We start from the raw sequence: 12,429 nt of genomic DNA, 5'->3' as shown, positions 1-12,429 counted from the left end.
ATAATAAATGACTAGAAAGTGAGAAGCAATATGCTTTGTTTACTGATGGGTTCTGCCGTGTTGTGGGAAAGCATCAGAGATGGAAGGCAGCTGTATGGAGTCCTCGACAGCAAGTTGCAGAAACTGCTGAAAGAGAGGGTGAATTGAGTCAGTTTGGAGAGGTGAAAGCCATCCAGCTGGCCCTGGACATTGCTGAATGAGAAAAGTGGCCAGTACTTTATCCTGACTCATGGATGGTGGCAAATGCCCTGTGGGGGTGGTTGCAGCAATGGAAGCAGAGCAACTGGCAACGCAGAGGTAAACCCATCTGGGCTGCTGCACTGTGGCAAGATATCGCTGCCCGGGTGCAGAACCTGGTGGTGAAGGTACGCCATGTAGACGCCCATGTACCCAAGAGTCGGGCCACTGAGGAGCACCAGAACAGCAACAAGTGGATAAAGCTGCTAAGATTGAAGTGGCTCAGATGGACTTAGATTGGCAACATAAGGGTGAATTATTTTTGGCCCGGTGGGCCCATGACACTTGAGACCATCAGAGCAGAGACGCAACATATAGATGGGCCCGTGATCAAGCGGTGGACTTAACAATGGACACTATTGCCCAGGTTATTCACGAGTGTGAAACGTGTTGCAATTAAGCAAGTCAAGCAATTAAAGCCTCTTTGGTATGGAGGACGATGGCTGAAATATAAATATGGGGAGGCCTGGCAGATTGATTATATCACACTCCCACCAACCCGCCAAGGCAAGCGCCATGTGCTTACCATGGTGGAAGCAACCACCGGATGGCTGGAAACATACGCTGTGCCCCACGCCACTGCCCGGAACACTATCCTGGGCCTTGAGAAACAGATTTTGTGGTGACATGGCACCCCAGAAAGAATTGAATCAGACAATAGGACTCATTTCCGAAATAACCTTATAGACACTTGGGACAAAGAGCATGACATTGAGTGGGTATATCACATCCCCTATCATGATTTTGGGTGAGAATCATGTCTCAGTCTCTTTTCTGTCACTTGACTGATTAGTTTATTTTTTTATTATTTCTGCTTGTATAGTCATTTTGCAATGTGATCTTAAATCAAGAACTACAATTCCATGTTCAAATTAAACTAAGATCTTTGTAATTTGCTTAGTGACCCTCTTTCTTTCACTAGAAAGTCTGAGCTTAATCCAGTTAAAAGCAGCATGGATCTACATGATAACTGAGAATTTTTAATGTAGTAGTTACTTTTTGTAATTTTGGGCTTACAACACATGAAGATATTTGCCTTGCCAATTAATTTTCTGTAATGAAGCATTATTGTGTATGTTAACACACAGGTTCAAAGCTCAGCGGAATCCCATTCTACATATGATCTGTATATTCTAGTTGCAATAAGTGGTCTGAGCTACAGAAAATACCATGTTAAACCCTTGAATGGTAAGCAGTCTGTGTTTATTGGAAGATCTGTCAAGTACAAGCAAAAAGACCTAACTCATGCAGATCAACAAAGTCAACAGTTGCTTCCTGTGGTTAACAACTGCTACCAGGTCTTGTTTGACCAAAACACGAATCTAATGCACAGCATTACAGAGAGGTGAGATAGCCTGCTTGCTTTTAATAATATTTCAGATTACAAAGGTTTTAAAACCATTAGTAAAAATAAGTTCAAGGACTGTATCATGCCTTAATTCTGAGACTTCACTAATAAAATGTTCTTTATATTCTTTACAGTTCTTTCTTACCTGCATTTCATATGTTCTCCTTTCTACAGGGAAAATCAGCACCAGCATAGGTGTGATTTTGTACTATTTCTGTAATGTTGTTGCCATGTTTAATCAGGCAATCAGTCTAAGGTGACATACCACAGTATTAACTCGTAGATCAGCAGAATCTTATTGTATTTTAGAACTGAAAAGGGTTATTAATGTCTGTTTACATTTAAATAAGTACATACACTATGGCTACACAATAAGCCTTCAGTAATAAAGCAAGAGCTTTCTCTTGCTAAGCAGTAGTGTTTTCAAGTTCTGTATCACTCTTCCTATGGTTAAAAATGTTTTAAAGGAAACTTTTAACTACTGAAATTCCATTTAATCAGCATAAAAAATGATGAACAGTCAAGATTTAGATGAGATTTGGGGTTTGCAGAGTTTCTGTCTCAGCTGACATGAATTGGCCCATTTTCTTCAGCTTCAGTAGACCTGAGCTGCTTTTTGCCTCCTCAGGATTCAGATTGTCAGCTATATACTGATGGAAAATTTGACCCCTTTGACATTGGCTTGTTGACTACTAGACCTCTTTCACCTTTGTGTTTATGTTCGTAATTCTGCCTTGTAGGGCAAGAACTTTTCATCTCTGTTTAGTTAAAATTAGCTTTAAAAGTACAGATGGGCCTTAACTAAGCACCCTGAAGTAAGTACCTTCTCAAAGTGCCTCCAGATCCCAACTGTTTCCAGGTTCCATAAGGAATATAATAAGGAATATAAGGAAGAAGAAGAAAAATCTGAATTCATATTCTATTTTTTTCCATCCTGTTCTGGCAGGCAGCAAGAGTTGGAATTCAGCATGTAGGATATTCACTTTCTTCACAAGCCGCAGGCAAGGCCGGAATGTTTGAGTTTCAGCAAGTTTGCCCTGGGGTAATGAGAAAGAGCGAGGCATCAGGTCAGAATGGGAGTGAAGGTTAAAAAAACTGTGGGATCTTCAACTGTGAAGCCTTATGAGGTTTAGGTGCAACAGTTACAACCTCTAGGTTCCGACTGTGCACTGGAACTGCCTCAGAACAGGAGCAGTAGAAAGGACATGGGTGTGTTTTGCACAGCAGTTATTACGATTTGTCAGTCACTGTATTAACACTAGCTAAAATGATTGGCAGTTTAAATTTTTATGCCGGACAAAGTGATGTTTCCTGTTTTGCCAGCAAGATTCCAAGAAAGGAGCAGAGCAGGTAGGTGAGGGCAATAGTATCTTAAATTGCCTTCATATGATTTTCTAAAGACTGTGATATGGAATCATGAATAGCTAAATTGTAAGCTTCAGGGAAGGAGAAGACAAAGTAGGTACTGAGCGAGTACAAATTTTGCTATCCCATTGCCATTATATTTGTTACCAGTGTTAATATGGAAGCTTGCATTGTGCTGATTTACCTAGCTACAAAGTCAGTTAAATGAACCTGATTATTCATTAATATGGTGCAATATACCTCAGTTTTGTGCAATGGGTGGGTTTGCATCCTGTAGCAACTGTCACATCAAAGCAACGAGCTAATGTAGATGCTGTTTCTTTGTTAAGAAGTTTCTGTTTTACAGAAGTATAAAATGACATAGAAACTCCATTTATTTGCATGCTGACAGATGCCTTAATGGGAAGCATTTTAATTCTTTGCTACCCTTATTTCCTAAATCTTATAAAATCAATTATCCACTTGGAGGAAACAGGTTTTTTTTGCTTTCATTCCCAGCCTCATTCCTGTTGCAGCTCAGCTTTCCATCTATTATATACAAAGCGTAATATGGTTTTCCCTTTCTATGGATTCACAGGGAGACTAACCAGACTGTCCAGCTGACCCAGGAGTTCCTTGAGTACCATGTGAATGGAGACACAGCGAAGGGACCAATTTCAGATAACTACTTATTTGCCCCAAATGCTTCAGCTGTTCCTGTATCAAAAGCAGTGGGATTGGAAGTGGTTTCCGGAAATTTGATGACAGAGATACGGCAGTATTTCTACAGGTACAACACAATTACAGCTTCACTTCACTGGAATGTTTAATTCTCTGTAGCTATGGATGAGATTAATTCTGTGTAGTTACTCCTAAACAGCGAGCTCTGTGTACTGTTTAGGATTTAGATAGAAGGACTAGCATGCGTCTGCTAAATATAGTGCTGAGGAAGCACCTCCTTTAAATAGCACACATTGCTGCAGGGAGGGAGCTGAAGATCGTTTGGTTATCTTCTGTGGTTCATTTTGTAGTGCAGCTTCTGATGGGATTCTGGTTTCATTCAGTGCAATGAAAATTGCAGCTAACGTCATCTTACATGGGTGGAATACAGATATAATGGTTCATCTTTCTAACTGTGAATATCTTGCTTATAAACAAATTAGAGAAAGGAGAAAGGAGTCCTACACAAGGTCACTCTGACCCCTGATGAACTAGCTACTTTTCTGTGTTAAAATTTCATCAGTCTGTAACCCCTTCACCCTCTTTTAAATCTTGTTATTTGATTGAAGCCTTTTGCTTAATATGTCATTGTACTACAAGGATTGTAGTTGAGAAGGATGTTTGGAAAACAGTGGAATTCTCACATCAAAGTTAATGTTGCCCAGATTGAAAAAATACCTGTGTTCTGTACAAAGTAATTGTGCTGCTTAGGGAGTCCTAATTATTTTAAAGCTTGTTGTTAATTTTGAGAAAAACAGAGCCTCTCTAATTGAATTAATAGTTCTGTTTACACCTGAAACACTAAAGAAAATTGTAGGATATTGCTTCCTCCTGTTGACTATCTGTACATTTGAAAATCAAATTTCAATTAAAAATATTTGTACATGTACATGAAATACATAGAAAACAGGCTAGAGAGTTGTCTATGTGTAAGATGATATTATGAATGGCTTTCAAGTCTTGACATAACCAATCAAGTGCTCCACTTCATAAACTCTGCATATCTTTCTTCTCATTTTTATAGTAATGTTACTTCTCAGGATTACATATATGCACTGTATACCAGGATGTATACAGTACCAGAAGGCTATGATGGGAAGTTGCTTTGCCATAGGATAGAGCAAGAATACAGAGTTGGGCCTTTGGAATTAAATCGTGAAGCAGTTCTAAGAACGAGTACAAGTTTAGACACCAGGCAGCTTCTCTACACTGACAACAATGGATATCAGATTCAGAAAAGATCATTCAAAGCATACGAGAATAACACAGTGGCTCGGGTAGGCACAAAAGTGTGATCCAAAGTCAGTTGTGTTTTGTCTTTGTTCTCCATTACTGTTACCTAGGTTAGTATTATCACTGCATGACTTACTGTGTGTTTTCAGAACTATTATCCTATGGTCCAGACTGCCTACATTGAAGATGATACCACAAGGCTGGTGCTTCTTGCAGAAAGAGCTCATGGTGTCTCAAGCCAAGGAAATGGACAAGTGGAGGTAACATATAAAATATCTTTTTTACTAGGAAAGCATAATTTCATGGCTGCTAATAATACAAGTAAAGCATGATGGCTGATTACTGTTGTGACATTCACCTTCCCGATACAGGTGATGCTTCACAGGAGACTATGGAACAACCTTCAGTGGGACCTGAATTACAACCTCACTTTGAATGACTCTTCAGTGGTTCACCCTGTGATGTGGCTTATTTTAGGAACAAAAGCTGTCACCAATATTTTGTATTGGACAAGTGGACTGGCATTAGAACACAGGCCAGTAGTAATGTTTGGAGCATCATCAGGTAACTCATTCTGTCTCCTGTGCTGTCTTTAGCATCTGAACGGCTTGCTTATGTTGCTCTGATTTATGCTGTTAAGTTTATAAATGCAGACTTCAAGCCTTCTGTGTGGCAAAGTTAGTATGTAGGGAGTTAGAAGGCAGATTTAGAGCCCACTAATTACTTTCCATTAGTTTCAAACATGGACATTGTCCAAGTGTATGAAGTGTTCCTCTTGTTATATAATTATCTCTACTTTCAATGGAGAATAAATTTTAAACCATCTAATGAGAAGAAAATGTCCACATGGGGAATTAGAGCAGAGTATCTAGTGCGCCATATATCAGCTTCCTGGATGCTGAGTCCTTAATGACCATTTTTAAGTCATTCTTTTAAAGATATTTGTTTGACTTATTAACTAAAACTGAAGCCTGGTAGTGGAATAGCAACTTCAAACTGCAGTGAAGTGTGCTCTATGAAAAGCTCTAATACACTTCTCCAGCACGTAAATCCATGCTGTTTTCTGCTCTCTATCTCAAAAGACCTTGGAGGAGAAATACAGCATCTGCTTTGCATCTGCCTTGGCAGAATAAGCAAAAATCTCTTCCACAGTACCCTAGCTGGTTTGTATGCATGATGGATGTTTGACGTTTGCCTTCTCTCTCTTTAGATGGAGGAGATAAACCAAAGCTACACAGACAGTTTCAGCAGAATTCAGTCCACGGTTCACATGTAACTGTCCCATCTAATCTTCATCTCCAGACTCTGAGCATTCCAGGGTGGAGATACAGCTCTGATCATGCGGAGCAGGTCCGCAGCATCTGCATGGGTAGGTGCCTTCAAAAGGGTAGCTGTTAGACCCAAAGAAGCTTTCTGTTGTCTTCTGTGGCTAGTGATTTTATTTATTCAGTGTTAAGTTCCTCTGTTGAGAAAGTTAATTGGACTGTATGTTTTCTCTACCCAAATTGGAAAGTATTTCTCCTGCATAAGTTCATCATGCGTATTAATGCCATTCCTCTCAACAGTGGGAGCTGGGTATTTCTTGCTGTTAGTCCTCTTGCTAATTGTAAAAAATGGGAATTGAGTTCAAATTATGAGATCTGCAAAAAGTGTTTAAAAGTCGGGTTTATTTTTAAAGTAAGAAAATGCTTGCATTTTGTTTTCTCTTAAAGGTAGAGAGAAGCAAGGTGATGCAGACTTCAGTCATGTCCTGCTAAGAATTAGGCACTTGTATGAAGTTGGAGAGGATCCTGTGCTGTCTCAACCTATGGCGGTGGATCTGAAGGTAAATCTAATCTTTTAAGACAGAATCCCAGTTGAGGTGGTTTTGTTCAAGAGAAAACTAGTTCTGGAATGAAGTACCCTGTATGCTAGAGACTCCACAAAATATGGATACAAAAATACTATCGTAAGTTTAACCTTGGAGGGAAGTAGGTCTTGTTTTTGCAACACCCAAGCCGTTACTTCATATGAAGCTGCCATAGGACCAGCACGGAAATCTGCATAAATATTGGTAGGACTGGTTCTGTTGAGCTCTTGGCTGTGTAACGCTTCCTGCAGTACCTTAGCCAGTGCAGAGAGTGGGATTCTGTTTTGCTGCTTGTTTACTTATTGCAAGTTGTACCTGCAGTTAATGAAATACAGACAGGATTAAAGGAAACATGTTTTTCCTCTATAATTATATCTGTGGGTTGTTGGAACTTCGGTCACTTCTATCATGTACTGTGCGTTTTCACTCTCTTGTTTATTTGATTTTCCATATAGAAGTAAATAATTTTATAATACATGGCATGGAGTATTTTAAAATATGGCAGAAACGTGAGAAATAAGGTGTAGTATTCTCTGTTTTGTTTAAAAAAGTGCAGCCCTTGAATGGAGAGATTAGTAGGTTCTGAACTTTGTTACAACACAGAGGAAGCTCTTAGCACCTCAGCTTCTTCATTTGAAGCCTGGTGAATCTGTAGCTGCTCTTGTGTTGCCTGACTTAGCAGATATCTGAAGTTTCTACTGCTCTGCTTAACACATCCATACTAGAGATGAAAGTTCTGCGCTGGTGTAACTGTGTACTGATGAGTGTGATGCTGTTGTCAATAACTTGTGGTTTGATTGCTTGTGTTTTCTTTACTCACAGTCTTTGCTAAAGGGATTAGGATCAGTGATGGTAGTGGAAGAGCGATCACTCACAGGCACCTGGGATATAAATACTTTGAAGCGGTGGAAATGGAAGACTGCACAACATCCAGGCAAAGGTAGGTGGAGTAAGGTGTTTGGTGTCCATATTGTGATTGACTATGGGAGCTTGATGGGTAGTCTAATTAAAAATATTAAAACATTTGTGAGATTAAAAATGTTTTGTTGTTCTATGTGACAGGCCTGGTATGTGGCACAACTTGCAAGTAGTAGCATTTAGCAAAGATTCCTAGTACTAGACTGCTGTATTTCTCTGATGGCTTGTTTTGTGTACAAGTGTTAAAAAACTTGAAATCTTTCTGGAGGCATCTTTGTTCAGCTAGAAGTGGCTACTTCATGAACTCACACTTGTGACACAGATTGATTTTGTTGGGTGCTGATGAGTTGTGTTAATCTAAGCTTAAGCCTGTGCTGCAGAAAAACAGACAGCTGCACTTAAAAATCCCCAATGTAATCAGCTTAAAGGACTGCGTGGATGTGATTCAAGTTAGGGCTGGCACTAAAATGCTGTGAGTGACCTCATTTCATTTCTCATTCCAGTTGGTTGCTTGGACATTGTCCTTACAGTCACTTATATCCACGCATGTGCCTTGTAAAAAGCTTACAGAGGTTTGGGGCTGATCTAGGTGAGAGTTTAGAGCTCTGCTTGACCTGCAGGTAGGAACTTGTGTGATGTTTAACCATGATGAAGAAAAGGTGCATGATGGGGGAGTCGTTTCACATTTTCTGTGTGAGTCACTGTGTGAGAAGTAGATGGATTGTATATTTTAATATTATGAATTGGTGCATCTTAGGCTCCATACTACTTGAAGCTTTAAGGAAGAGAATCTGCTTAAACACCAGCTTTTAAGGAAGAGATGAGTTAAAACTGTTGAGATAGAATAATATGTACATTTATTCTTCTTTAATATATTACCAACGTTTTTGTGCTTTACAGGATTCTCCAAAAGCACAGAGACCTCAGGAAACTTTACAGTAACAGTTTACCCAAAGGAAATAAGGACTTTCTTTGTATACTTTCAGAGTCAATAAAGTTTAACATTACATTTCAAGAGTGAGTATGTAATAACTTCCAATTTTTGTTTCAAGATAGGAATGATGATCTTGCAAAACATTCTACTGCTGTTAATGAAAGAAATAGTCATTTTGGAATAAACTCTAAATTTAATTAAACTGTTGGCTTGAGTTGTGGGGTTTTTTGTTGGTTAATTATTTACAGCTCATTTTTTCTGAAACTTGATCAGTGCAAAAATGACCTTGGTGTTGCAGTGCAAGCATATTGCACATTTTCATGCTTGCTGGGGATGGTTTTCAAAGTGATTGCTTCCATAATGCTTCACTGTGGAGCATTGTCAAAGTCCTATTAGTCCTACAGTCTCAATTTGTCTTTCTAATTAGTGGTGATCTCAAAAGTCTTCTCTGAAGTTTCTTTATTGTTAGAGGAGATGACTTCCAAATCACAAAAGACTGATCTGCCAAATGGCGTTCTGTTTCTACATGCAAGGAAGAATGCCTGTCGTATTCCAGCTACTTTGTCTTTTGGGTACAATTGCAAAGTTTCTGCCTTGCTATAAGCCAAAGTTGAATGTCCCATTTGTATTCCTTTGCCCTGAGTTCATTTAAATTGTCTTTTAAGGTTACAGTATCCTGGTCCTGGATGTTCAGTGTTGTGTTCTTGGTACACTGGAGCTAGGCTGTCGACAGAAGACGTATTGCCACATGGCTGGTAACTAACTCATCACATAATCTGAAGCAGAAGCACCATTCTTACAACCCTGTGATCTTTCCTACTTCTCAGCCTCAGAGGATGTGCATAGTAGCAGGAAATGTTTCATTAGCATCAAGTTGAAATTAATCATGGAGAACTGTGTTGAGGGGTTGAACTGGCAATAAATGCAGACTCTAAGCAGATCTGATTGAGCAGCAGCAGAAGGAAACTTGGACAGTGGTGGGGTTTCCTAATAGCTGGTATTTATTTATGTCAAAAAGAAAAATTGCATTTTTCTATTTTCCTTTTTAGCTCTAAACAAGGTGGAGCTGTAGAATCTGATTCTGTTCATGGGCCATTGAGCATCTCTATTTCACTTATTGACCATGAAAATGCACATAGCCAAGATGAAAATCAAGTCATTCACTTCATTGCAATGGTAATGGTGAATTATGCTTGGTGCAACACTGTACAAAACTGTATTTCTGACCAGAGAAACATTAAGCTGAAAGAGGAAATATATAGGTTTAAAAGAAGAGAATAGGTGCCTTTTCAATCAACTGATAATAATTCTACTTCTAGAATCATTTAGAAATGACATTTTGCTATGGTAATAGTTCTAATTTGCTTTGGCTGTTCAACAATAATTTTCTCCATGTAGAGACACCGTACAAGAGCAAAGGAAACCGAGTGAAAAAGGCTCTCCAGAATAGCTCCTGCGAAATAGTTATGCTGGAAGAGCTGCACTGGTGGTCAACTTTTCTGTGTAGAAAGCTTGTGTACGGTAACTGGTTGCATCTCATTAAAATCACTGTAGGAACTGTGCATTCAGTTATTGGTTGAAGAACGGTTGTTTCATATTTTCTATTGGTTATTTTTCATACTTAGCAATCATGCCAATCTAATCTGCCCTGATGCAGTGAAAGCCATTTTCCTGCAGCTTTAAGCCCAAAGGGGAATTATGTAGCACTGTAACTAGAATGTAGTAAAGCAAGATGGCAGCTATTTTTTGTTTTGTTTTGTGCATGTATTAGGGAAATGAAATGTGTCCAGCTAAGTAATATTCCTTGCTTGTACATCATTTCTGATTTCCTGCTTGGTTATGCCATGCAGTACAATGTGTATACTCTGAAGGTTACACAGTAGTAGGATTACAATTCATGTTTTTGTGACTGAAGTCATGACAGCAAGTCAATCATAGAATAGTTAGGGTTGGAAAGGACCTTAAGATCATCTAGTTCCAACCTCCCTGATGATAGATTATAAAAGTGGAACTGTATCTTCAGTGGGCAATTGCATGGTCAATCCCAGCCAAGGAGTAAAGGATCCTACAGCTGCTAACTGGGCACTGCTTTCCCAGATGTAAGATATGTATGTTTCTAGTCTGTGCTAAGTGTGTTAAGTCCTACAAAAGCCTTCTGTATGCAGGATAATATAAACAGGAATACCTCATTATCAGCTGATTTACCTGTTGGAGGGTTTTCTACTTCACTTTGTAGAGACTTTCTGATTTAAAAGGGGGGAGAGAACCACCAGAATATTTCACCTGGAGTTGTTTCAGTGCAATTGGCCACCAGGGAATAATTTGCCAGTGTCAAATCTTGTGTTGCACTGGAGGCATCCAAAACTGTAAAGAACACGGCATTTCTGCTAGAAATCTCTTCGTAATTTGCAGAAAGAAGAGAAAACTTAACGGGATCTTCCTGTTGTAGATGCTTTCCTGACCCACACAGTCATGCGGGTAATGCACTTACGCCACCAGCAAAGCTGGCTTAAGAAATTTTGTCACAATATTTTTCCACCCGCTCAGTACTACTGTAATGAGAGTTTGTGGGGTTGTGTTGTAAAACAGTACAATGAATTAACCTAAATAAGCAGCTAAAAATAAACCTTCTTCCCAACCCCTTTTCTGTGTGCTAATTCATTTCATCTCTGACAGGACGATTTGGATTAGAACCAAAATGTCTTTCTGAGTAAATATAAGCTGCTATCAGCACTATTGAAAAAGCTTCACCTAGTTTCTAGATAAAATACTGGAACTGCAAGCTGCAGAACTCAACACTAAATGCATTAATGTAGATATTTAAATACAAGAGAAACTAGTTTTCCCCTTGAATTTAAACATGTATACTTCATTGTTCTACATCTTTGATCAGTAGTACCAAAGATAACATGAATGTCAATGCTAACAGAATTATTTAATATAATTAAATAATATCCTTAAGTATAAAATTATTTGCTTTAATGTATGCTTTCATTCACTTGAATTTAAAGGTATTTGTTACATCCTCAGTAACTCTAAAAGGTGATGTCCTGGGTTCAGCAGCAGCAGTCAGTTTTTCTTCTTCTTAGTAGCTGGTGCAGCGCTGTGGTTTTGACTTTCGGCCTGGGAAAATATTGATAAAGCCGATGTTTTCAGTTGCTGGTCAGAATGTTTACCCTGACCAAGGACTTTGTGAGTCTCATGCTCTGCCAGGGAGGAGGAGAAGCCAGGAGGAAGCAGAGACAGGACACCTGACCCAAACTAGCCAAAGGGGTATTCCATACCGTAGCACGTCATGCCGAGGATGTAGAACTGAGAGTTCCCGGAAGGGCTGGATCATGGCAGGGTGGGGGCGAGGTACCGGTTGGTGAGCGGTTGTATTCTCTTCCTTGTTATTTCCTTTATCATTATTATTATTGGTGGTAGCAGTAGTGATTTGTGTTATACCTTAGTTATTAAACTGTTCTTATCTCAACCCGTGGGAGTTGCATTCTTTTGATTCTCCTCCCCGTCCCTCCAGGAGCGGAGGGAAGAAAGGTGGGGGGGGGGGAAGTGGACTTCGTGGTTCTGATTTACGGCCTGGGCTTAAACCACGACAGGTGATAACTAAGTCAGCTGAGTACCATTAGAAATGGAGATAGCCTACAGCATATTCTGACCTTTATCTGTGCTATTGTCTTTTTTTTCATTTTACTTGGCAATCTAAACAACACTGGAAACTGCTTCTGTAAGGTAGATACTGATGAGCAGGTAAGCTGATGCATTACGCTTTTGTGACTGACAAATGGAAAGGAACAGTGCTTTAGACTTTAAATGTGGCTGTGTCTTCATTATAAATTGCAGTTC

The 12,429-nt window shown here is 39.3% G+C and overlaps 1 protein-coding gene across 1 annotated transcript in view; it reads left to right on the top strand.

The window, feature by feature from the left end:
- The window catches only part of MAN2B2 (mannosidase alpha class 2B member 2), a gene marked incomplete at both ends in the record, with an annotated part of 32,728 nt that extends 24,084 nt beyond the window's left edge, over nucleotides 1-8,644 (top strand). The window contains 9 exons of the mRNA XM_080621109.1: nucleotides 1,326-1,582; nucleotides 3,528-3,719; nucleotides 4,674-4,926; nucleotides 5,032-5,142; nucleotides 5,254-5,446; nucleotides 6,093-6,255; nucleotides 6,599-6,707; nucleotides 7,554-7,671; nucleotides 8,550-8,644. Coding sequence (XP_080477235.1) covers nucleotides 1,326-1,582; nucleotides 3,528-3,719; nucleotides 4,674-4,926; nucleotides 5,032-5,142; nucleotides 5,254-5,446; nucleotides 6,093-6,255; nucleotides 6,599-6,707; nucleotides 7,554-7,671; nucleotides 8,550-8,644 — 1,491 coding nt within the window. The remainder of the gene's footprint in view (nucleotides 1-1,325; nucleotides 1,583-3,527; nucleotides 3,720-4,673; nucleotides 4,927-5,031; nucleotides 5,143-5,253; nucleotides 5,447-6,092; nucleotides 6,256-6,598; nucleotides 6,708-7,553; nucleotides 7,672-8,549) is intronic.
- Nucleotides 8,645-12,429: the final 3,785 nt, after the last annotated feature.

The sequence above is a fragment of the Psittacula echo genome (assembly GCF_963264785.1).
Source record: "Psittacula echo genome assembly, chromosome: 1".
Taxonomy (NCBI): Eukaryota; Metazoa; Chordata; class Aves; order Psittaciformes; family Psittacidae; genus Psittacula; species Psittacula echo.
This window is presented reverse-complemented; position numbering and strand designations above follow the sequence as displayed.